Source organism: Trachurus japonicus, chromosome 19, assembly GCF_045865225.1.
Source record: "Trachurus japonicus isolate A0001 chromosome 19, Traja_1.0".
Lineage (NCBI taxonomy): Eukaryota > Metazoa > Chordata > Actinopteri > Carangiformes > Carangidae > Trachurus > Trachurus japonicus.
The window spans coordinates 19,385,028-19,410,639 of record NC_140925.1 but is presented as its reverse complement, the minus strand read 5'-3'; the positions used below and the strand labels follow the sequence as shown (position 1 = coordinate 19,410,639).

At 42.2% G+C, this 25,612-nt stretch overlaps 1 protein-coding gene across 2 annotated transcripts; it reads left to right on the top strand.

Annotated features, from left to right (window-relative positions):
• The first annotated feature begins 10,684 nt into the window (after nt 1-10,684).
• On the top strand, nt 10,685-25,498 carry cdc42ep1a (CDC42 effector protein (Rho GTPase binding) 1a). Of its 2 annotated transcripts, none has more exons than XM_085762523.1 (4): nt 10,685-10,830; nt 15,718-15,816; nt 18,609-19,602; nt 23,705-25,498. In XM_085762523.1, the coding sequence occupies exons 3-4, from the start codon at nt 19,131-19,133 to the stop codon at nt 24,436-24,438; spliced, it is 1,206 nt and encodes a 401-aa protein (XP_085618649.1). In that variant the 5' UTR covers nt 10,685-10,830; nt 15,718-15,816; nt 18,609-19,130; the 3' UTR covers nt 24,439-25,498. The 2 variants fall into 2 exon arrangements, with proteins under 2 accessions (XP_085618649.1, XP_085618648.1); XM_085762522.1 differs by having other exon boundaries at nt 15,712-15,816.
• Nucleotides 25,499-25,612: the final 114 nt, after the last annotated feature.

The window sequence follows — 25,612 nt, the reverse complement described above, 5'->3', positions numbered from 1 at the left end:
AAAATATTCATCCTGTTTCAATGCACTCGTTTCCCACTTTCCTCCCCCATGTCTCTCTTGTGCAGGCTTTACTGCGCCATGACTTCCTCTCCTCACCTTCCTCCCTTTTCCTCCTCTGTCCTATCGCCAGCATTTCAAATCTGAGTTTGACATCAGCTGACATTGCATTTGACAGCTCAACAAGTGTTGCCCTTAGTTATCACTCTTGCACTGCGTCAATAACAGTGGCAGGTTTACCATTGGAATTCTTAGTCATCTTAAAATCAGCTGCTCCCTTATCTTAGACTTAGGGAGACAAAAGCAGGTGTGGTTATGCAGCTTGATAATTAAGATAATTTGCTCTCTGAGTTGATTGAAGACTTATTTGCATCTTGCAATCTTTGCAGATTTATGTTAACATCCTCACCCAGCTTATGACTCCTGCAGAGGTTAGGCACAGAAACAGCACCCTTGAAAGCACCCCCTGCTTAAGCTTAAATTAGTCCGAGCATCATCTGGAAAAATGTTAAGATCTGATTTCACTGTAACATTATCCCTTTTGGCTATTTACAAAAAACAAGTTTTGATTAATGTGTTTATTTTCAAACAGTATGTGTTCACCTTTAAGAACTAAAAGAGACCCAATAAATAATTAATAATTTCATTTTTAACAAAAAAAAAGTGTTTCTTCTTTCTTCGGGTCAATTGCAGAGACTGCTTGCCGAAAAACTGCCCCCGACGTGAACGCGCACCAGCAGTTTTGCATGAATTTGCCTCCAAAACAACTCTGTCTCATACGCTAAGTTATTATCTCATAGCGTGGTGAATGTGCAGGTCACAACTTGTCCACCAGAGCGTTTGAGTTGTTGGATTGTGTATTTGATGAGTTTGATGAGGGAAACCAAGAAATCCCATTAGCCTCCGTAGCGTAGCTCTGAGCAGCTCGTGGCTCTGCTCCGCCGTTCGAAAAACAGCTTGCACCAACAAATAAAGGTAACGAACCTACTACTAAAACTATAGGGATTATGGCAATGGGCCAATTTGCCAAAATGTTAAACTATCCCTTTAATTTGCAAATACATGCGTTTGACACCAGCCCCTCCACCTAGGGAGCTGTCAGTGTCTAAGGGGGTTTCAAGTTGTGTCACTGATATTGACCAATGTCAGCCATCTCTGGGGACCCCCTTCCAGCTCGGGGCCCACGGCAATCGGTCTGGGTTGCCTGTTGCAACGCCCCTGAATACAGGATGAGTGAACTAAACAGTGAATGATCACTGCAGTGAACCAATGATAGTCTCATAAAAACACCAGCAGACAGAATACGATGCAAATCTAAGAAACCAACCCCATCACCTAGCACAGACAGGGGCAGACTAAATAAACCTGTCAGTACAAGGTGTACAGGACATTTACATTAGCACTGCCTCTAATACTGTGCTACAACTAAAAGTTACAATTAACTGAAAGATGCTAACTATACTAACTTTTGACATTTCTGCCAATTGCCAGACAGATTCCTTATTTGAATCATCTTGATACCGAAACCCGGTCGGTCCAGAAAGTGAGAGTTTGCATTAGCAAACAGTGTCAGTTGCTGCCAGCTACAAGCTAAAAAAAACAACTTTAACAAATTACTGCGCTGACCGCTCTGACACATCTTCTAGTGAACAACAAACTCCTGCATCTGTGTCTAAAGCGAAGCGAAGTTCCTCCTCTTTAAACTGTCAACATAGTTTAACATGGAAAACCTTGAACATGTATCACAGCAGAGAGCACTCTGACAGTTTAAAACATGTCCTGTGAGGAGTTTTAATATGAGAGCCATGTGTTTTGTAAATGTTAAGCTATCTGGAGAGTTACTAACACACACGCAGGCAGGCAAACACCAGGCACAAACACAGAAACACTGAGGATGAGAACAGACCCACCAACTGAGAGCAAAGGGAAAACACCGAGGTAAAATACACAAAGGAGAAACGAGACACAGGTGGGGTAATCAAACACAGGTGAGACACATGAGGTCATCACAGGAGGGCGAGCACAGGAAGACACAGGAGGACACAGGGAACTTCAAAATAAAACAGGAGACAAGAGACAAACCATAACAGCTATAAGGGGAAGTTTGGCGAACAATCTGTTGTCTGCATCTTTAGCCATGATAAATGATGCTGCTGTGCTGTCAGGGTTTAAAGGAGGGGGGGGAAAATTATCCTCGTTCCAGGGCAAAAAAAAGTTGTGATTTGTTCCAGTAAACGCATCACACATCATTTGCACACTTGAGCTGACAAAGGACCACGGTTGAATCTTCTCTCTTCCCCCAAGCCGCAGAGGCAACAAGCCACAGACGGACTGGTAGAAGCCAGACAAGCAGCTCTGACACCCTCAAGACACAGAGTAAATCACAGTGAGCAGTTAACAAGCACGTCAGAGACGCTGTCGTTTGTCGTCACACACCTATTTATGAGACAGGGGGACTGTTTTTGGGGGGGTTGGATTTGTTTTTGTCAGAAACAAGCATGTGAATGTGTTTTTCACCATCAGTGCTGCTGTGGTGCCTTCAGGGAAAAGATTGAGGTCTAAAAACAATCAGCGGGTCAATTTGACCCATGACGGGCGAAGCTTCTGTCCTCCCGTCTTCTGGTTCTCTCGTCTGATCCAATAACCACTCTTTCCTTTACTCTCTCTCCCTCTCCTTCTCTATCCCTCTGTTGTTTTCCCTCTGGTTAGATATAATTACCCCTTCATCATGCTCGGGAAAGCAAAACAGTGATCTGTATCTCCATATAGGAATGGTGGCCTAGTCTAAACACAGCCGCTGTATTGTAGTGCGTATATGTGTGTGTGTGTGTGTGTGTGTGTGTGTGTGTGTGTGTGTGTGTGCAGGGACATAAAAAGAAGCAGAGCTCAGCATGGGACACCAGCAGGATAGGCACAGAAGTGGGCGTCTTTGTCTGTGTGTGTGTGTTTTCAAGGACCGAAATGAAATGTATCTTAAATTTGTGTGTCAGATTACATCACAGACTGTGTGTATGTGTATGTGTATGTGTATGTGTTGGTGTCAGTGTAGGCGTGTCATGTGTGTCATAAAATTGAAAAGTTCAAAAGTGTATTGTATCACGAGTTTAAAATGGGGATAACATGATATGTTTGAGAAAATAAGATAAATGCTGGGATCAAGAAATGTAATTGGTGGTGAATAGAAGGGGCAGACAAACATTCAAGTCTGGAGACCACACATAGAAAAAAAAAACAGGAAAAGTACTGAACGTCCTGTGTTCTTGTGCCACATACAAACACACACACTACACACACACACACTTACATGCATCCTTGTCATCGGAGGAACATCCACTTCAGGTCATTACTCTGAAAAGCTTTTCCAAACAAGTGTGTGATAAGCAAATGCCAAGTTGGGAGTGTTTTGCCTGAAAATCATTGTGTTGTGTGCGTGTGTGTGTATTTAAGTGTGTGTGACTCTCAGAGGGACTTGACACAAGCTGCCCAGAGGCATGAGAACTGCTGTTCTGCTTGTGTTAATCAGAGGAGAGTGATGAAAGTTCCCGACAGAAAATAAATCAGCGTGTAACAAACACGAAGGGAATCTGAGGACTCTGTATGATCCAACCGGCTGGAACAGAGGGTCAAACGTAAATGTGGCAACGCGGCCTCGAATCTGACGAATCTGGGAATCACCAAGCTTCAAGTGTGAGATGAACAAGTCGTGAGAGAGTTGGAAGAAAGAAAAAAAAGAACAGCGTGGACCAAGAAAAATGAAAAACAGAGGGAGAGATTGTGAAAAAGCACTAAATTTGTAATCTTGCCTCCCTTTAGGGACCCAGCTCTGAACACAATCCAAAAACTTGTGAGCTTTTTTGAACAAATAGCTGACATGCCTCAGAACAGAGGTTGTTTATCTTGGGATGGAGTGAAGGGGAGAGAGAAGAGGGATGCAAAGAAAGCCTGGGAGAGAGAGGAGGAGGAGGAGGAGGAGGAAAAAAACAGGAACAGGGAGATGGACAGGAGGATTTGAGATTGTGCAAAAGAAATAAAAGTACGGCAGCGGAGAGCTGAGAAGCTTGGGAAACTGATCTGTGGAAAAAAAAAAAGAAACCAACAAATGACCCTATCAGCAGAACGAACAGGAATAATATTTTGCTTGAACAAAGACACGAACAGGCTCGAAGACAAGACAGTGAGTGTAAGAACAAATGATTGTGAAGTCAAACACATGAGTCACACAGTGGTTGAGAAAGTTGAGAGGGCAGGACAACACCAAGACGTCTGCAGAAAAATACACAAGACCTAAAAAAAAAACCCCATGTTGCCATGACGCCACTGCAAAACCTCCACATCAGTCAATATTTGTACTAAACACAATTTTACACAAGTGATCGGTCAGTCCATGTGTTTATGGCCAGGACTGACGGACAATAATCAGTTACACAGATACATTTCAGTGAAAGGAAATCTCTCTTTTCAAACAACAAGGACATTTAGCTATATAAAGACTTCGAACACGGACCTGTTACCAAGGCAACATGAAAGCACTTCTTAAAAACTGCTGTCGTGAGTCAAACATCCGAACATTTTCAGAGAACAAGGAGATTTGATTGAGTCAAGGTTAGATTATAGTTACAAGGCTGAAGTCTATCTGTGACTAAACCAATCAATCAATCAATCAATCAATCAATCAATCAATCAATCAATCAATCAATCAATCAATCAATCAATCAATCAATCAATCAATCAATCAATCAATCCTGATAGACATGTTAGGTCAGTAAGATTTACTAAAACATATTTATGATACAATATCCACTAATATTTTGCAATAACAAAATATAACATAATCCAGGTTGACAGAGTTTTAAATACTGTTAAAACTATACTGATCCCGAAATAGAAAATATATTTATTCAAGGGCTACATATTAAAAGAGACAATGTTTCAAGTGACTGGCTCTTCGTCAGGTCAATGATTTGAACAATTACATTCAGGTGCTTCTCATATAGTTTTATTTTGGGTGGTCCACCCATGGGAGTGGTTAGAAAACACACAAATGAGTAGTCTTATACAAAAGGCCAATGTAGGTCCACAAGACAAACACTTCCTCTGCCATAGAAAGTTGCAATAACAAAATGTTTCTATATCAAACAGTAAAGCAACACTGGTATTTATTATATGAAACTTAGCGAAAGTTCAGCCAGGAAGACCGTCTCTTTGGGCATGCTCACTGAGTCACCAACCAATTGTCCTGCTTTATCCTTTTGCTCCACCTCTCATCACTTGTTTTAATCCAATCACATCTGACACCTTCTCTCTTTCACCAATCAGTCGTTAGCTGTCCAAAAGTGCTCTATATCTCTTTCTGCTGTCATCCCGCTGTCATTTCAGCCCAAGAAATTTCAGGGCCCACCTCCACCCCTTCACGGTTGTTGCTAGATGGAGTACATGAGCTGCAGGAAGTGACGTCATAGACAACATGCAATCTTTACTTATCTGTGCTTAAACCCAACCAATGGCTTCACTTACTTTTTGCCCCCCCCCCCCCCTATTTTACACCTGTACATGTCAGTTTTACTAAACCTAACCAGTCGGGAGTTCTCAACGATTTTTGGTGAGGTTCTACGTCACTTCCTGCAGTTCATGTACACCATCTAGCCACAACCCCCCTTCACCACCTCAATCAAGATGCAGACCATCTTAATCCACGACAGAAGGCATCACCATAGGCTACTCTGCACCACCACCAGTGTCTAAGCCCAGGGGAAGTCTTCTTTAGATGCAAACTTCACGTCCATTGATCAGTTTTCTAAGCCAATCTACTTCTTGTGGAGTCTAAGTGCCAAAGTTTATTTTGTACATAATAAATGTAATCATATTTCACAACCTGTGTTTCTTTTATTCTTCCTCCTGATTGAAATGGTTTCCACTGCTTCCTGAGAATCTCACTCTTTAGCTATGAGAGAGTGCTTTTTATTAGCTGGTCACTAACTTTGTCTGTCTACTGTTTGGTGCAGAACAGGTTGTGGTCAGTGAGTTTATCAGAGCATTTTACACTGAGAAGTTTCCTCATGAAACCTGAACTGGGGACCGTGAGAGTGAGTCAAATCGACAAAAAACAAACCAATGAGCTGAAAGATGCGAAAATCCTAAGTAAAACTGAGATGAATTTACAATCAGGAGCTATACTTCAACACAAGTGATTCCACTTTACACACTGTTATTATTTTCTCCAGCAGGAAAACAATGTGATGAAGGAACAAGTCGCCCAATGCGAGGGTGTGGCCCGCTTTTTATTGCCTCATTGTATTTATTTTTAACAAAGGATAAGCTTTATTAGGTGTGGCTACAAGACAATACATGTTAGTAGTAGTACAATTGATTGTTCTGCTTCTATCATTAGTGGTGTTAACAAGAGGAAAAATATAAGATATCACCCAGTTTAACCTTGAACGAGACAGACTCTGATATTCAGTGACGTCTGACTGTGTTAGCTGACTGCTTATATCCTGACGCATTAGTTAATGGTTATCATGAGGAATGTTAAAATGAGAGATGATGTAAACCCGGACAAAAGCCTGTGTGTGGCCCGTTGACTGGAAACTGGTTGGCAGCTTTTTTTAAACCACTGAAAGGGAACGTCATCTGATGGGTCTGTTGAAAGGACTGCACTGGCCGGGTCTGTACTGCGCTGGTCTGTTGGTTGTTGGCTGAGTTAAATGAATCTGTGTTGAAGCTGGCACTTCACGCCCGAGGAGTGTGGGCAGCGGTGGCAGCAGGAGACAACCAAATACAGACGTGCTGTTTGACGACATGCTCAACCGTGGAATGCACACACACACACACACACACTAATCCTCAGATGCCCTCTACCACTGTATATACAGATTAGAGGTGTGTATTAAACAGTGTCTGCGCTTAAAGGACATTCAGCTCTTTACAAACTAAACAAACCATGAATCTGCACATGCTTGAATAATAAAGTTGATTGAATAGTTAAAACTGTCAAACTGAACACAACATTTGAAAACATGATTTTTACAGGCCCCATATCTTTGCACTCTTCTGGTGTTTTATTTGAAGTTTTGATATCCGTATGAAGATGTATTTGTGGTTTTAATGGCCAAAAACTATGTCGTTGTAGCTTTATAGCAATAACAAGTCTGGGATCAGCCAGTTGTAACATAGAGCCTCTAATATGATTGGATGACCATTTTTGATCATGTGAAACAATCCAAAACAATCCCAAAATCAAATCCTGCAAGGTTGGGTGGGCAGGGACTGCTTTTTGTGACATCACTAAGTTGCAGAAGTTCTGACCTCTTGTTTTAAGGCACAGTTTTTGAACACAGGCTGTGTGCATTTCTCTGTGAACTGATTGCTTTGACACTTTGTTAGAATTACTGTAATATAAAACCTGGATTTAGAAATGCTGGTAAAAACTTTTTTTTTTTACCCCCAGCAACAGGCTGCAGACCAAGACCTTTAAACGACAGATCTTAGTTAAAGGGATAGTTCAACATTTTGGCAAATTGGCCCATTGCCATAATTGCTATAGTCATAGCAGTAGGTTCGTTACCTTTAATTGTAGGTGTAAGCTATTTTTAGTACAGCGGAGCGCAGCAGCTGGCTGCTCAGAGCTACGCAATGGAGGCTAAGGGAATTTCTTGGTTTCCCTCATTAAACTCATCAAATACAAAATCCCAAAACTCCACAGCGCTTTTGTAGACAAGTTGTGACCTGCACAACCACCACGCTATGAAATAATGACGGAACGATACGAAACAGAGCCGTTTTCGAGGTAAATTCATACAAAACCGCTGATGCGCGTTGCGTTCAGGGACAGTTTTTCAGCAAGCAGTCTCCGTATTTACCCTGTATTTACCTCGAAAACGGCTCCGTTTCGTATCGTTCCGTCATTATCTCATAGCGTGGTGGTTGTGCAGGTCACAACTTGTCTACAAAAGCGCTGTGGAGTTTTGGGATGTTGAATTTGATGAGTTTAATGAGGGAAACCAAGAAATTCCCTTAGCCTCCATAGCGTAGCTCTGAGCAGCCAGCTACTGCGCTCCGCCGTACTGAAAATAGCTTGCACCTACAATTAAAGGTAATGAACCTACTGCTATGACGATAGCGATTATGGCAATGGGCCAATTTGCCAAAATGTTGAACTATCCCTTTAAGGTATAGTGGGAGCCAGGCAAGAGGAAGTTAACTTTATGTACGTATATTTTAACCACTGAAAATCAAAACCACAAAACAAAATCTTTCTTTAAGAAAAACACACATAATGACAGGCTCACTGAGGCTTGTGTGAAATGAGGAAGGGTGTTGTCTATAGCAGTGAATGACAGTGGCTTTCCAGATTGTGTGTGACTGTGTTTACTTCCGCCTGCCTACGTGTGAGCACTATAGCATGAATGTTTGTGTGTGTGTGTGTGTGTGTGTGTGTGTGTGTGTGTGTATGTGTGTGTGGCACCAGGGGAAGTGTGGTAGCTCACTCAGAAGTGGCATGTGGCTGCGGTGTCATCGGCTGAGGTGAATGCTGGCAGATTAACAGGCCACCTCTGAGCTTTAACGACAGACAGGCCTGTTACAAGCCTTTGAGGACGGGCTGAGGATGCTTCTGTTCCTGTTGATAAGGCTCTGTTTCCTGTTGGGCAGGTCAGCATGGGACCATGGACATGTGCACTTTATGGGGTTGCACCTCAGACGGCTGCTGCTGTTGTTGTTGTTGTTGTTGTTGTTGTTGCTGCTGCTGCTGCTGTCTTGAGTGTTGGGTGAAGTTCTGCAGCAGTCAGTCCTGGAGCAGCTCATTTAATTAATGGCTGAAATGCTGAATTCAACCCATCAGGATTTCAGTTCAGACTGTTTCCAGGCAATTTGGGTTTTTTTTGTTTTTTTTTAACCAGGTTTTAAAACCACATCTCCTGTGTATTGTTGGCAGCGGCTCAGGAGGTAGAGTGGACTGTCTCCAAGCGGGAGGTTGGTGGTTCGATTTCCAGCTCTTCCTGACCACATGTTGATGTGTCCTTGGGCATTATACTGAACCGTAAACTGCCTCCATGTAGCACTGATACACATGTGGTAGAAAAACACTGGCTGTGTAGCAAAAAGCATTTGTGTTAAGTACTTTGATCAGTTATAACAGTAAAATATTATAGGTGCAATAATGAATCAACAAATTATTGTAAACACAACATTGAACTAACCTGTTAAATCTAATAGCAGTCAGACTTAAAGGGATAGTTCAACATTTTGCCAAATTCGCCTATTGCCATAATCCCTATAGTCATGTATAATCATGTAACATTATGACAGATGAAGCAAATACTCAGAACTACTTGCGCTTTTGAAATCACTCCGCCCAGCAGCCAAGTCAGGAATGTAGTTCCGGCAACGCATTTGCCTTGAAAACAACTCCACAAGAGTGTTTTGTTGAATTGTGTATTTGATGAGTTTTGAGGGACAGCGGACCTTTACCATTCACCTCCATTGTGTTCACTGAGCAGCTCACGTCTCTGCCCCGCTGATCTCAAAACAACATGCACAGATAATTAAAGGTAATGAACCTACTGCTATGACTATAGGGATTATGGCAATAGACGGATTTGTCAAAACGTTGAACTATCCCTTTAAGTCATAGCTGCACATTTGGGAAAGTTTCCTTATCAGATTTCTTGCTAAGAGTTAAAATGATTTATAGCCTACCACTATCATGTGTAGCCTATCCATTACATATGAAGCTGTAACCACCATACAATGGTTTGGTTGAACCAGCTTAAAGAAAATCCCCTTATCAGCATCTCTACAGAAACAATCTATTACAGTTAATAAGCAAATGAGATGTAAAATGGTAATTTGTGTAAGAGGTGCCTTTGGACACAACAAGGCTATCCGTTCATCATTTCCAAGCTAATACTAAACTGTAAGTCTATCCTAGCTGTACCTTCACGACTGAGTGAAATAAAGTGTCAAAGCTTTTCCCAAAATGCTGAGTCATTCATTCTTTAACAATAACCACTCCTAATAGGCCTACTATCAACATATGGTTGGTAGCTCAGAGATTGAAGTTAATGATATGGTTTCATTTGGGTTAGATTAAGGCTCATAAAAGCCTCAGTGGAGGTCAGAGCCAGTGTTACGTTTGTGTTCAAATTGAGTCATATGTCATAAGTCAAATTGTGGTCACTTGTTGTAGACCTACAGTAAGAGACACAGTCATCATGAAACAATTTCATAATTATGTGTTTCCCTGTAAAAGTCAGCCGGCCCTCAGCTGATCCTACACTGATGATCAGCACTTGACATGAGTGTGGGTTTTTTTCCTACTCCTTTGATGATCACACTATTTCAAGAACTTTATTGAAAACTCCCACATGAATAATAACTTTACTCAGTTATGAAATGCACTAAGACCAGGTCAGCTCAGGTCCAGCCCTTTGTCATAGTGAAGCATTGAGGTGGGGGGACACTCAGTCACAGCGCCCCCTGCTCCGGCTGGCAACAAGAACAGCGCCACTGACATGTTTACTTGTTGCCTCAAATAGCGTGGACGAGTCAATTGGCATGTCGTGGGGAGAGACACCAAGTTGAAGCGTGAATTAGTGTGGGAGCCCCCGGTGTGGTCCTCTGACGGCCTCACTGGTATTTGATCCACGGCCCGCCCCCTTCCTCATCCCCGGCGCTGCTGCCGCACCACACACCCGGCGCACCAGCGGGGCAGTCCGGCTGCACCAGCGGCTCGCTCGGACCACACCAGCCTCTATTGCATTTCCACTGGAAAGATTATTAAAGTGGAGTCAACCGGTCTCCTTTTTTTTTTCTCCGGAGCTCATTTTTCTTTGGGTGAGTTTATTTTCAGATTTGACATTAAACTCCTTCAGAGAGAATCACAAAGATTCAGTGCTCAGTTATAAGTTCATGTGGACTTTATAGCACTTTTTATTGTCTGAAATCTTCATGTGAAAACTTTGAATAGGCTATGTTTGCTGTAATTTGAGAATCTATGGAGACGTTAGAGTTAGAGTGTAATTTCATAGATATTTATAACCTAGATATCCCATAATATTCACAAGACGTCTAGAGATTTCTGTATTTTTTGTGTGTTTTTCTTTGTTTCTTAATTTCTGACTCTTACTATTGTTTGTTTGTTTGAGTGTGCATAACTTTAAAAATAACTGGTCAGTTGCCTGTTGATCTAGTATTGGTTTCCTATTGGAGGATAAATGATAATTGGGTTTTTTGTTGGGTTTTTTTCTATTGAGAAAAGTTGAAATCATAAGTCACTCAGAGGAAAAACCTCCTGCTTGACAGAGAAATTAAGCAAACACAGTAGGTCTACATTCAGATAAGGTGAAACCATTAAGATTTGAAAAAGTGTTGACCGAAACTAAGCTGTTATCAGACATTGCCTTAATGACCAAACTGTATTATGCTGCTGTAAAAGTTGTTTCAGTGTTGTGAGTCTTTTCTCAGACGACATGAAACTCAATCTGCTCTGCAGCGTATTTATATTCAGCTCCAGAGGCAGCAGTATATCATTACTATTTCCCCACGGCAACCTTGGTCAGAATAAGCTCTGGCAGTGCTTTGATTTTTATCACTCAGCCTTGTAATTACAGCGGTTACATGACATAAACTATCTGTTTCCATACATGCCACTGACATGTAGAGGGATGTGCTCAGATTCAGGGGAACATGACATGGTTGAAGTTGAAGTTGGTGGCCTTCAAGTGTTTTAATTATGGAGACAAACAGGCAGCTCAGTGTTGGACTCATTACAAGTTGGGGGCAGTGGCCTTTTGACCCTCACAACCCGATAGTGAGCCACGAGGGAGGCCACCATGTGAAATGCCGCGCACACACTGATAGAAGAGCTTGTTGGCCGGCCAAAGCCTGCCAATAAACAAACACGCACAGGGGTGATCAATAAAAAGCCAGTCTGCTTCAGTGATAATAAGACAAAATCCAATAAACATCATGCAGTGATGGCTCCTGTCTTCCTTAGTGTTGGTTTATTCACTGTGACTTTTTCATGTTGGACCAGCTCTGTAATTCCCCTGGTTAGTCTCTCCAGAGTAGGCGTACAGTATATCCTCCTTGAGTAGATGCTTTGATATTTCCATGTCGGTCTCCTGTAGCCTATGCACTCGACTCAGCCAGCAGCTGATGATTAACACATGCGTGTAATATGTTTCCTGTACATCCCCCTCATATGATTTATACTAATGATACACTACATTTCAAAGCATTTGATTAAGTAAATGAGTGCAGACGTTCCCTGTGGTTTTTCTTGTCTTTTTCTTTTTTTTTTTTGTACCTGAGTTATACATTCCTCTAAGGGGAACCCTTCGTGACCTTTGGGTGTCATTGACGCAACCAACCTGGAAGGGGTCAGTTGCTTAGGTGCGAACTCTGAATCGGGCTGTTGTATTTATTTTCACACCACAGGGTTGCCTGGCTTTTTTTTTTTTTTTTGACCACACATGCTGATGTTGGGAAAACTACTCCATCATGGTCTGTCATCACCAAATGGCCACAACTCATTCATCTGACAACGTGATTGAAACCTCCAGTTAAAGAATAAACTGAGTTTTAAGAGACTGGACTGATCGATTACTGGTCAACAACCAGCAGGTCAAGGAGAAAACTGGGGGCAAACAATTTCTGTCCAAGTACTTATAGTCTAAGGTGTAATAAGAAAGTTACATTTGATATTTAGTGGACTGTGTAGGCTATGTGCACCAATGGCTTTACAGTTTTAAATGCAGATCAAGTCTGTTTGTTGATTGGCTGCTGTCCAAAATTTGACATCGTGTGAACTTTTGAGATGACTGATTTGAACAGTTGTAAAAATTTCCCCAGCTGTAGGAGTCCCCAACTTTCCCCATTTTCTCTGAAACTATATTGAAATCTGGATGTGAAACAAAAACCTCAGAGACATAATGTTGGACAGACATTAAACTTGCAGTAGGTTGGAAATGAGAATCAGGTTGACTTTAAGAACCAGTGTTGTCTAACTGACTGACATTGTGATTTTTAGCAGATGTTGGGTTTTGTCCAGGATGGGACACGAGCTTGAGACAGTTGGCAGACACAGGTCTTCAGTTGCTTAATAACACAACTGCAAACCAACAAATTATCAACACCAGCAGTCATCTGCACTTTATGTCACATAGCAGTTGACAGTGACATCAGACATTGTCCTGACATTGAATTTTGGTTCTTGACATGTGGCCTATGTTCCCCAAACATCAATGATTACCAATGCTGGTGGCCAGCTGTGATCCTGCAGGGTTACACCAGTCAATAGCCTGCAAAGTTTTTACTCAGTGTGGATCACTCAAATGAAGGACGGACTTGGACATAACCATATTTAAGTCCAGCCTCTGAAGCTAATGATAGCTTAAGTAAGGGTCCATGCCTATGTTCCCACAGCCTTATGTTCCCACAGCTCTATGTTCCCACAGTTCTAAGATTTTTCTCAAAATTAGGCCCCACGTTCCCACTGGACTCTCTAGTCTCTACCTATCTGGACTCTATCTATCTGGCCTGTCTAGCCTCTACCGGGTCTTTTTTACTAAACTTAACCAACTCTTTTCTTCATTGCCTAAACCCAACCAATGGTGGGACCAAAGGGCTGTGGGAACATAGGGCCTAATTTTCAGTGACAACAAACGTTACAAATGTGGGAACATAAGGCTGTGGGAACATAGGGCTGTGGGAACATAGGAATGACCCCCTTAAGTACTAGCCTGCTAGCTAAACCTGAGAAAATCTGCTGCATTTGTCGTTTCTACCGTTAAAATTGATGATAAATGTCGCTGCCCTCTGGTGGACAAGTTCGGTATAGTGATGCTATATCTAGGTTACATCAGTTACGTCTGGCATTTTGGCACTGTTATCTCTCATCAGCTGACATAGAAACAAAAACAATACCTCTGTGATAAGGTAAGATCAGGTGATATTATCATAAAGTGTGGCTTTAGTGTCTGTTTGCTCTCATAACTTGACAGGTAAACTGATCGTTTAAAAACGTTCTTAAAATATCCGTAGCATGGGAAATATCAAATAAATTGAGATTTGGAGAGATGAGTTTATGTATGTGAGCAGAAAAGATACAAACAGAGGGAGAGAGGAAACAAAGAGGGCAAATTGGGACTGTCGGTTTCAGCAGATGCAGGAAGCAGAGAGCCTCAGAGAGTATGGATATTTGTTGAAGCATGAAAATGTTTTCTTGGATAAGGAGGAAGTGTAGCCGTGTTTTGCTTGGATTCAGACCGAGCATGGATGGCGAAAATAGGAATGTAATTGAAAGTCAAAGGGTGAGCCTAAAAAATGTGGCCTTATCTTGTATGTTTGTTCACCTGGTTAGCGGGGTTAGTGAGTGAAGGGCATGAGAGGAGATGGAGAGAGAGAGAAGGGAGGGGAAGAAGTGTGATGAAGCACAAAGTCCTTTTTGCTGATTTAACTACAGACAAACTGTAGGAGAGTAAACATTTCTGAGTTAAAGTCATCAGAAGTAGAGATTATGTGTTTGTGTGTGTGTGTGTGGGCCCAACAGCTGTTGTAGTCAAGCTGTTTCAGCCTCCTTCAGTCAGTCATCACACTCAAAGAGAAATCAAAGAAAAGGCATGAAAGAGAAAGAAGAAAATAAATTAAGGCAAAGAAAACATGGGCAGAAAGAGAGATGGGAAAAAGTAGCAGAAAAGGAAAGAGGGGAAATGGGGAAAGAAACAACGATAAAGAGTCATGGAAAAAGAAGAATGAGAGACAATCAAAGAGAAGAAAATCAATATTACAAGGCAATGACAGACAAGAAATGAGAGGGTAAAGACTGAGAGAGAAAGAAAGTGAGGAGAGAGGAGGAAAGAGAATGAAAGAGAAAATGGAGATTCAAACCCAAACGTGGTTTCAATCAGCACTGAGGTTGAGAAGAAGGATGTTTGATGGTCGTAATCGAGAGAAAGACTCCACCGACCGATGCTCCGCTCAGGAATGTCTTTGCTTACACACACACATACGCAACACATACACACACACACACACACACACACACACACACACACAACAGACAACACACACGGCTCCTATTAAACTGTGGTTACTCTGGTTTATATCCAGCAAAGCCACCTCAGGCAAATGCTCTACATAGTGACATGGAAATATTTTATTGAGCCTGTCTGTGATGTATGAATGCGCCGAAACCCCCTGAATGGGGACTTGCCCAAAGAAAGCAACTTAGAACTGGAGCTCAAGGCCGAAGTAAGAACGAAGGTTTAAAGAAGTAATGCTTTTCATTTTTATCACAATCTGGGGCTGCAATAGAAAAAGAGGTTTCACTGAATCCAGACAGGTTTCACATTGTCTGTTAAAGGAACCAAAATGGAACCTAAAATCCAAAAAAGGCTAGGATAAAAGCATCTAACCTGAAAAGGATACATTTAATTTAAACATTGAGACTCTACAAGACGTAATAATTGTGATATCAGAGATGACGGTTCTTGTTATGTTTCTATCTCAGTCCTCCCTCTTCCACTATTCCTCCCTTTGCTTCCTCTCCTCATCTGACCTTTTCTCTCTCTCACGTTTCTCTGCATCATTTCTTTCATCAGCATTTCTGTCCCGGTTTGCCATCCTCCCCCTTCACTCCACTTTGTAAAACTGAAACTTTTTTTTCTACTTTTTCTCCCTCAAAACTCACTCTGTATTTTTTTCCCCCCTCAGAACCAGAGGACCAGCTGACCAGGGTGGTAGCAGCCAGGCCGTGCCCAGAAAAAGGTGCCTTACCAGGGGTAATGAAGAAGATGAAGGATTAGAAGATAATCCATGGTATGTCTGAGATGCTCCCGTTGAGAGGTCCCCCCATTTTCTTTTTCTGATATCCAAGACACAGGGAGTGAGGCTGCTACTGGGATTATAGTGTTACACTTATTACCTTTTAAAGCCGAAATATTGGGGTTTTTTGACCTTGTGGTGACTTTCAGGGTTTTTTATCTGATGCCTCTGTGTTTGTGTAACTCAGAAAAACAGAGGAGCAATTTCAAAGAAGGTCCACAGAGGGTAGGGAAGCACAGTTCAGCTGGATAGGAGCATATGTTCAGATAAAATAGGCTTTGCCCTGAGGGTCCAAATACGCAAGAGGAGTCAGAGGGAGCGCCCCCCCGTGAGCTGTGGTCAAAGGTCTTTAACGGGATTACACACAGAGACAAAACACCAGAGCTTTCTGTAAGCGCACAGTCACAGTAATTAATGACCCAGTGCATATTCCTGTAATACTGTAGGTTTTCAATTAGATTGATGTTTTTCTTGTTTGATGTAGCAAGACAGAGCTTTTCCCATATTTGGAAGAGTCCAAGTGCCTTTGTGTCTGTGAGCGAGGCCACTGCTAATACTTAATAATCAGAGAGGCGGCTGGTCACTTCGGTGCAGTTCATGGGAACGTGCACGAGGTCCCTGCAGGCTCACTCTCCGATTCGACATCACACCTCTGCATACTGGTCCCCGGCGTCTTTTTTGCGAGCCTCGATATGGCTCCGCTCAGCGCTGGTATGTGGCGTGTTTCCTCCCTCTCCACTCCCAGATGCCCCTCTTAAAACGCCAGCCAGGGGAAGTGGAGCGGAGGGCCTGGGACTGCGGTCAGCAGCAAATTAGAAGGGCTGCCTTGGACCTGACGCAATCTCCATGTCGTGAACCATAGCAGGTCATTAATGAAGCCAGACGGGGGCCTTGCATGCGTGGGAAGCCCGCCGACATTTAGCTGCTGCAGTGGAAAGCTTTTAAAGAGAAACAGAGGTCCTTGTCAGGGCTGCTTTATGCTATCAAAATATTTTAGAATTGGATATCCATTACTCTGCTGGCAAAGAACAACACCTGACAAAAGGCCCGTTTTTCGTCTGCATTCATTAGACTTATGGAGGTATGGAGCACCTTAACTGACAAAACGCAGTGAGAGGCTGTCAGTCCAGTCAAAAATATGAGACTGAGTACAAAAATTAATACTACTGTTAGTCAAACTGAAATGCAGTGTAAATGGAGTGGAAAAAGAAATATGAAGCTGTAATGAGAAGCTTTAACTAATGTTAGATAATGTGGTGCAGACAGGTCTAAGAATTAGAGCTTAACCGATAGTGGAGTTTAAAGGCTGATATAACAATAGTTTGGAGCAGGAAAAAAGCAGATAAGCTGATTAATTGGCTGATATGAAAAAAGCACATTATGGATCAACAGTCCAGACAGCTTGGTCAGAGACAGAGCAGTCAGACAGCAAGTGAGTGACACAACACAATGACCCCCTTTGTCCCTTATCGTCTTCTGTTGAAAAGACCACAACAACACAGACAACACTGTGCACGCTGCCATATATGAGGCTGTTTATTTTGTGTCCTTGTGTTTATGTAAAGCCCTGTTTAAATATAAGTGATCTCAGGTACACAGTTGTGGTGAGTGGTGAGATCTGGTGCAATAAGATGATAATTCTTCCAATAATGATAGTGACAAACCTCTACTAGCTAGCTACTCCGCCTCCAATAAAAATAGCTAATTTTTGTTTGCCAGCCAACTTTTTTTGTTTTAGCTTCTTGGCCAAAATGATGAAGCCACTGTTACAAGAGTTAATACAATAACACTGGAGCTGTAGGCTATGACGATAAATACCTCAGGTTCTCATTGTATCTGCACATGTTTAATCAGATAAGCTAGCCGACCACGTAGTTCTCTATTTGCTCAAATGAAAAAACAAGAATGGAAAAAGTGTCATTGAGGAAAATGGGAAATTAATAATTGATTAAGCTTGACCTAAGACTGAAGAATATTAAACCTGTGGAGTTGAACAATAACTTAAGGCAGTGAAAGATAAATAGAAGTAATTAATGTTATTTCCTGTAGGAATGAAGGAATAATCATTCTCAGCTTATTGGAAGTTAAATGAAAACTGTATTTGTAAAGCCACACTTTATTTCTTTGACAAATATGTAATATAGATATTATGATAGGCCTACGTGTGTATTATAATTCTACAGTTTTTCAGCCTCTACTTGTCAGTTTCGGGGCTCCATACACTGACAGTGTAGTAGCATTGCCAAGTAGCAGCAGTGTTTTTCTTATCAGGACTTTGTCATATCTCTTCCTATCTTGCTGAGCATACTTTGCCTGTTTATAAACAGTTCTGAGTCTGCTGAATGAGGCCTGCTGCTCCGCTCTAAAAAGCGTGATAAGTCTTTTTAGTGAAATGTAAAATGAACTTTGAGCAACCTTCACGCCAGACAAAGCAGCACCAAATGGAGGCAGGAATCCCCCGAACGTCGACCTGTTTCATGGATAAGAAGCAGACTTTGGTTTGTTGCACAGAGGAGTGACTGTGGTCTAAATTTAGATGGTTCCAGACCAGCGGACCTTTGGAACGCGAAATCCTAAAAAACCTGTGGAAAGACGGATCTGTCCAAAACATAGTGAGGTTACTTTACAACTACATACAGCATTCAGAGTAGGAAGCAGAGTGATCCCTCACTGAATCGAAACTTCCACTGAATGTCATGCATTTCTCTCAACATCCCTCAAAATCAAATACATCCATGTCTACTTTTTAAAGATAGATGTGTTTTCCTTGTTTTTACTCTCAATAGATGGTTCCATGGTGCGACCGCAGAACCGTTTGCAGCTGGACCTATTTCTGAGCTGATGTCGACAAAGCCAGAGCCCAAAGCGAGCCAGCCGACCTGACCACACTCCAACTGGCCCGGCTACCTCCAGGAACACAACTGCATAGTGTTCTCCTCAATTTATGTCTGTTTAATTCAGCCAGCTATGCATAACAACAAGCTACAAAGAGTGGGACAGAGTTTGGCCTGCACATGATAAACACAGATAATATTCCAGTGAACTATTTGGCGCTGCAGGACTGGAGTTCAACTTCTCAGATTTAGAAATTACATGGTTTCAAGATCTTGGAATAACCTTTCAGAGCTTTTTTCTTAGGTCTGTACTTTGGACTACTGAGCTGTCTCAGATTTTTTTTTTTTTTTTTACATAAATCTGAGACTGGAAAAGTTGAACCTGAATTAAGTTCAGCTTTTTTTTTTGGGATTAAAGGCAATTCAAGACGTTGTTCCGGTTTGTTTTTGAAGAATTATCCAGTTCCTGTGACCATGAATCTTCAGGAGAAGCTGTCGGGCCTTAAAGGTCTGGTGTCGCACTCCCACAGCAAGCGCCGCTTTAAAAGTGACCTCACAGTGGAAATGATCAGCCCCCCTCTGGGCGACTTCCGCCACACCATGCACGTGGGTCGAGGGGGCGACGTGTTCGGGGACACCTCCTTCCTCAGCAACCACGGCGGCACGGCCAACGGGAACAACAGGGATACAGATTCTATCTCCAGCCCTGACAACAAGATCGGAGCGTTCTTCTCTAGGACGATCCGTCAAATCAGGAGGGGGTCCGAAAACCGACCCAGAGAGTTATCTAAGGATCTGTCCCCGCCGCCTCCCCCCGTTTCTCCCATAATCAAGAATGCCATCTCCCTCCCCAGGCTGGACATTGACTTGTCTAATGGGAGTCCCACCACCAAAGTGCTCTTCCCCAGCTCTCAGAGCACACCAGACGAGAAGAAAAGCTCTTACGGTGAGTAGGGGTTTAAATCTGTTTCTCTAAGCTGCCAAAATCATTATTTTTACAAAGGGGCTGTGCGTGGTATGAAAGAGATCACAAAAACTTTCTCAAGATGCTTTGTGCATGGTCTGCTGGCTTCTGTTTGTGTGATACTGTTGGCTTTGTGACGTACTTCTCCCTTTGCAATTGTTCAAAGCGGCTTTTGTTCTGAGGGACTTCCACCACCAGTGTTTTTGATTCCCAAAATAGTCCAATGTATCTTCACTGGAAATGTCTTCACATGATGTCATTTCATCCTTTCTTTCAAGCAGCTATTCAAGGATTAAACAAAGTAGGCTACATCACCAAATCCCAAAATGGCCCCTAAGATTAAGGATATGTGCTATTTTAGTTCATCTGTTTTTAATTATATAGAAAGGTGTAACTAATGTGTGTGTGTGTTAGACTTGAATTACTCTGCCTAAAAAAATAAATAAAATAAAAACTGCCAAGTGTTTGGTTGACACTTGTCAATAAGTCAATTAACTGGGGTGAATCCTTCTGACATGTTAGGTCAGAGAGAGTAAGTAAGTAAGTAAACTTTTTTTCTATAGCACTGTTTGCGGAAAGGGGTTTACAAAGTGCTTCACAGTAAAATCAGCAGAATACATAGTATAAAACAAAGACACAGTTGAAAACAGGTATAAGAACATAAAAACATAAAAGCAAAAACAGGTTGTCACAAAAAACCCTAAAAAGCCACACCTAACTAAAAGCCTGCAGAAACAGCAGAGTCTTTACATCCTTTTTAAAAGACTCAGCAGAGTTTAAAGTGCGCGTGGACAGTGGCAGAGCTGCTTGAAAGGCTCCATCACCTCTGGATTTAAAGTGAGTGTGGGGGCAGAGAGGTACAACGTACCACAGACCAGCAGGTCGCCTCCAAGTTTTCCCTTAGTCATAGGTCACATGACACCCTACACACCTACACTCAGCTGTCCTGTCTCACGTCATCTCATCATGTCAGCCGCTAGCGAGTGATAGACATGATGGCTGCCTGTCATGAGGCATGTTTCAGTGTTAATGAATAATTATGAAATGATAATCAGAGAGGCTACATTTCCTCCAGCAGAGCCACTCTGCACACTGCAGCTCTGCACACTGCAGCTACACACATCGCCTTTTTGCTGCAGGGACTTTCCAGTGTAACATAACTATAAATAGCAATAAATGTTGTCAAACTGCCGACATTTTTCTAACAGCTGACGTTACACTACAATGTTACGTCAGTCTATCCATCTATCTGTCTGTCTGAAACATCTGTGTGTCAGCCTGCCCTCAGAGGTCGCCATGGTGATTTTACCTGCTTAGTTTTTACTGAGTGAGATGTAGTGACCTCTTAAACTCAGGCTAACATAAGTATCCTATCTGTTATTACAGTGGTTCCCAATCTTTTTTGGCTCATGACCCCATTTTGACATCACATTGTTGTGGCGACCCAAAGACCCCAGTGTCAATCAAGATGCGCCAGCTCAGATATTTTTATATGCTGCATTTTATTTGAACTCGATTTATATTTGAGAAAGTGAAAGTATAGAATACAGTTGTGTGTGGTGTTTTTAATCATAATTAAAAAAACAAAAAAAAACAATCAGTTAAAAAAATATTTTTATATGTCAATTTTTTTTTTTAATCAATTACTAGACATTTCAGGTGACTGCATTTGAATTCCAGGCGACCCCACGTGGGGTCCCCGACCCCAAGGTTGAAGAACACTGTGTTATTACATAACGTTACCTGTGTGTGTGTATCTGTGTATCTATCACACACACACACACACGCACACACACACACACACACACACACACACACACACACACACACACACACACACACACACACACACACACATAGAGACTTCATATAAATGTATGGGAGCAAGGGCACCAATATCAGTATAATAGTTGACAAACTGCAGCGATATCAGACGAGTCTCTAATCAATGAATACGTCTCAGCTGTGTCTCTGGCCTGAAGCTCAGGTTGCTACAGCAACTTGAGGGGTTACCATGACGATAAATAGACCCCCCCAGGCAGAGGCAGACAAAAAAAGTGGAGAAAGAGGATGATTTTCTGCCACAGCGATGGTCCTCACATTTTGACTTGTGACAAAACAGGAGCTCCTTTTAGTCAAAGGCTTTCTCCCAACACATTGATATGTTTTGCTGTTTCTAGAGTAAATATTTTGGAAACCCTCATTACCTAAAATAAATGTTGTAAATTGTTAATAGGTAGGCTAATTGAAGGAGGCACAGTTCAAATTCTGTGAGTCCCTTTCCATTTTCGAGCACATTGTGTGAAAGACAATAAGTTTTCCTTCAACTGTGGCAATAAAAATGTGTGTAGAGTGTAATTTGTGACCAGGAGCAGCAATTTAAAGTTTAAATAATAATAATAATCATATATTTTATTTATAACGCGCTTTTACAAGTGCTCAAAGACTGTTTAAATGCAGTCCCTGGTGAAATGTCAAAGCACTAGACACTTGAGTTCAATAATTTGTCAGTTTTTTTCTCCTCCTCTCATTTATTTTCTATGGGAAAGGTCAGGTCAGATGAGTTAACTGGTGTTAACTGCAAACTGTGGAGCTGCAAGGAAACTCATTCATCAGCTCTTCCCAGTAATATGGAGACAGATTTGCCCCAGATGTCCTTATGAATCACCTTGGCTCACAATCAGCAGCGCTCACACTGATAACACACAGACATCCAGACAGAACTGGCAACAAGCTGTCTGAGAGGCTGTTTAAAAGACCCACATTAACAACATGCTCATGGCTCACGCAGCTTGGCTTCCCGTGTGTGTGTGTGTGTGTGTGTGTGTGTGTGTGTGTGTGGTGAATGTAAATACAACACAAAGGAAAGTTGGTTTCTTTTTCTAACTTAACTTGGCTGTTTTATGAGGAACAGCTTTGGTACTTTGGTTTGATTAGAAGAGTCTATTATTTTATTATGCACATGTAACAAATAAGATATAACCTATACTGAATGTTAAAGGTGCTCTAGGCTATACATAAATTATTTTATAGTGATAACAGAAGCTGTTTTCCTCCTCAGTCCTTACTTACCATAGTCTATGGCACATGTATGGGAGACATTATCCAAGCTTACATCGAACATCTCAGAGGCTGGTTTCGACATTTCTTATTTCTTATTAAAGTCTGTTAATCTATGGAAATCAGACGTTGTTTTCTTCAGTTGAAATGAGAGTCCTCCAGACGCTTGGCCCTGTTCGGCTGGCACTGAGAGGAGCTGTAGTAATTTACCTGTTACACATGGGTCATGAAGGCAGCACAGTGTGTGTGTGAGTGTATGTGTGCGTGTGTGTGACTTACTAAGTGATCGGGCAGGGTTAGGCACAAGATTCACCTTTCACAGAGCAGAACATGGACAGACAGGATCCTCCCAGATGGGTTTACACTGCCCCCTGTTGGATGTACTAAACCATGCCAGGCATGTGTGACTGCATTATAAGCTCAAAATTAAAGTCCAATAAAATACAAAAAATGTAAATTTTATGTGGAACATCTTGAGAGCAAAGCAGATAACAGGAAAATATACAGCTGCAATAAATAATTGAATGTTTGATTTCATTTAAAGAAAGGTGGTCATAAATAGGAAAATAAACATATAGCAGCAGAAATTGGTTTGATAATATGAATGAACAATCAATTGTGTGTCCAGTCAGTTCAGTTTATGCCATTCTTATGCAGTCTTTTTGGTGTTTATTATCATTAATATCACAAATAGAAAAACAATACTTGATCATTTTGGGAACTACGCCTGGCTGCCCTCATGCTGAGACCCACGCCCCCCCACTCTCCACCCTTAAAACCACAGCTTGTCTTGTTGTCATTTGCTGTAGAGGTGCACATTGTTGTATTGCTCCTTCTGCAGAGTTGTTTCCCCTTACGTCCTGTCTTCACCATCCTGTGGCTGTATAGCTTCATATTTACACTGCAAGTTTTTTCCTCATCTTATGTTTTCCAAAATGTTGAATTAATACAATAGAGTGTGACAGACAGAATAGCACTGTTTAGATCTCATGATACTGATTCGATGTGTGTGTGTGTTGCCCAGGTCTGGAGTCTGGTTTCGTCACTCTGCCTCGTCTGTCCCGCTCCGAGCGCCAGCAGCCCTCCATCTCCCTCCCCATGTCCTGCTCCTCTAACATCCACCGAGGCTCTCTGACCGACCCCGCCGACGCCATCCTGTCCACCTGCTCCTCCGCCATGGTGGCCTCGGCCCCCAAACCCACCACCACCACCACCGCCTTCTCCGACTCCCTCCCCTCCCTCACCTCCCTGGACACCTTCACCTTCGACCTGGGCCCCTCCCTCATGAGCGAGGTGTTCAGCCTGATCGACGGCAACCTGGAGGAGCACAGCGGCCACGCCTGGGAGGGGGAGGAGGTGGGGTCGGCGGGCGGGCTGACCAACGAGGGCTCGGAGATGGACTCGGCCACTATCTCGTACGTGGATTCCCTGCTGAGGGAGGACTGTGGGGGCCGTAAGAGCCCGCACCCGGCCGACTGGGAGGAGGAGGAGACTGTAATGGAGGTGAACGGACTGGGGCTTTCTGTTAAAGTACCAGACGTGGTGATGGGATCTCCTGAACGAGTGCGGTTGGGGATGGGGATGGAAAGTGAGCGGTTCCAGAGCGCTACAAATGTGCTCGCACGCCATTACGGTGCGGGCATGTTACAGGGACAGAGCAGGATGGAGGCCGCGGATTCAGAGATGATGATCACGAGCCAGCCCAAGAAGAAAATGTCCTACAGCTACATGGATGATGAGGATGAAATCAAAGTCTGATCTGAGCAAATTGGAGAAGTTTTCATATTAAATGTAAATCAATTGTTTTCTGATGTATGATTCCTCTGTAATTCCAATCAAATCCCCTATTTGAAATCTTATTCTGGTCAATGAGGCTGGCTCTATTGACAGAACTACAACCTGAACCCGGTATCCTTTATTACTGGATCTTTTCACATTGTATACAGTTACGCTTCAAGGATGTCCAGTGTTTGATGCAAACCGGTGGCTGAATGTATCTGGAAGTACTGAAAGACACGATGCTGCGAGTTCCCAAACTCAGCACAGAAAGGTGGAGAGACTGTGAGACTGACTTTTATTTTCCAAAGGTCGTGACTTTAAAAAAAAAAAAAAAGAAACCAAAAACAACCAGGATACGTGGGAGGTGAGGATGTACCAGAGAATGTGGTTGAGAACGTCGTAGAGGAAACACCGACATTACTCAATGTAAAAGTTACAAAGCCTGTCACTCGTTTTACGCTTTACACACTTCTTCTCAAGTCTGGCTCTCTAATGAGAACACAGAGGGAAAGTGGAGATTAGAAACACAGATTTAATCGTATTACAACCTTTTAGCATCACTACAATCTCTTGTCAACTTCACACTCAGGAACACACTACCAGGAAAGAAGAAGGGAACTAATGAGAAATCTGACATCTCAGGATCAGACAAAGAAAACCCAGAGGAACACAAACATCTCAGCTGTTAAACTGCTCAGACTGAGGGACTATGACACGTTCAGACTGGTATTTGGTAGAAGCAACTAAATCCTGAACTATATAATTGTTCATTTTATGCTGCAGACCTTCTATATAGATACTCCGTGCACCTTTTTATGAATATGAAGTCCAACTCCTGTATTGCTTTTTATAGAAGATTTGTCATTTATATGTTCTTTTATACAACTGTACATGAAGATATCAACTGACCTCCTATAAATATGTACTTACAGTATGAGCACCTGCTGTACATAGTGCAATTCACATCCATATGCTGCAGTCAATACCAATGATATTCTACAATGATATAAATTGACAATAAAGATGTTTTTAATTAGGATGAATAGCGTTTTATTTACATGTATTTTCACGTATCAGATACAAGTGCAGTTCAAAGTGAATATTCACCTTAATAACAGAGCTGATCACTTCAAAAATCTGTTGTGACGGACGT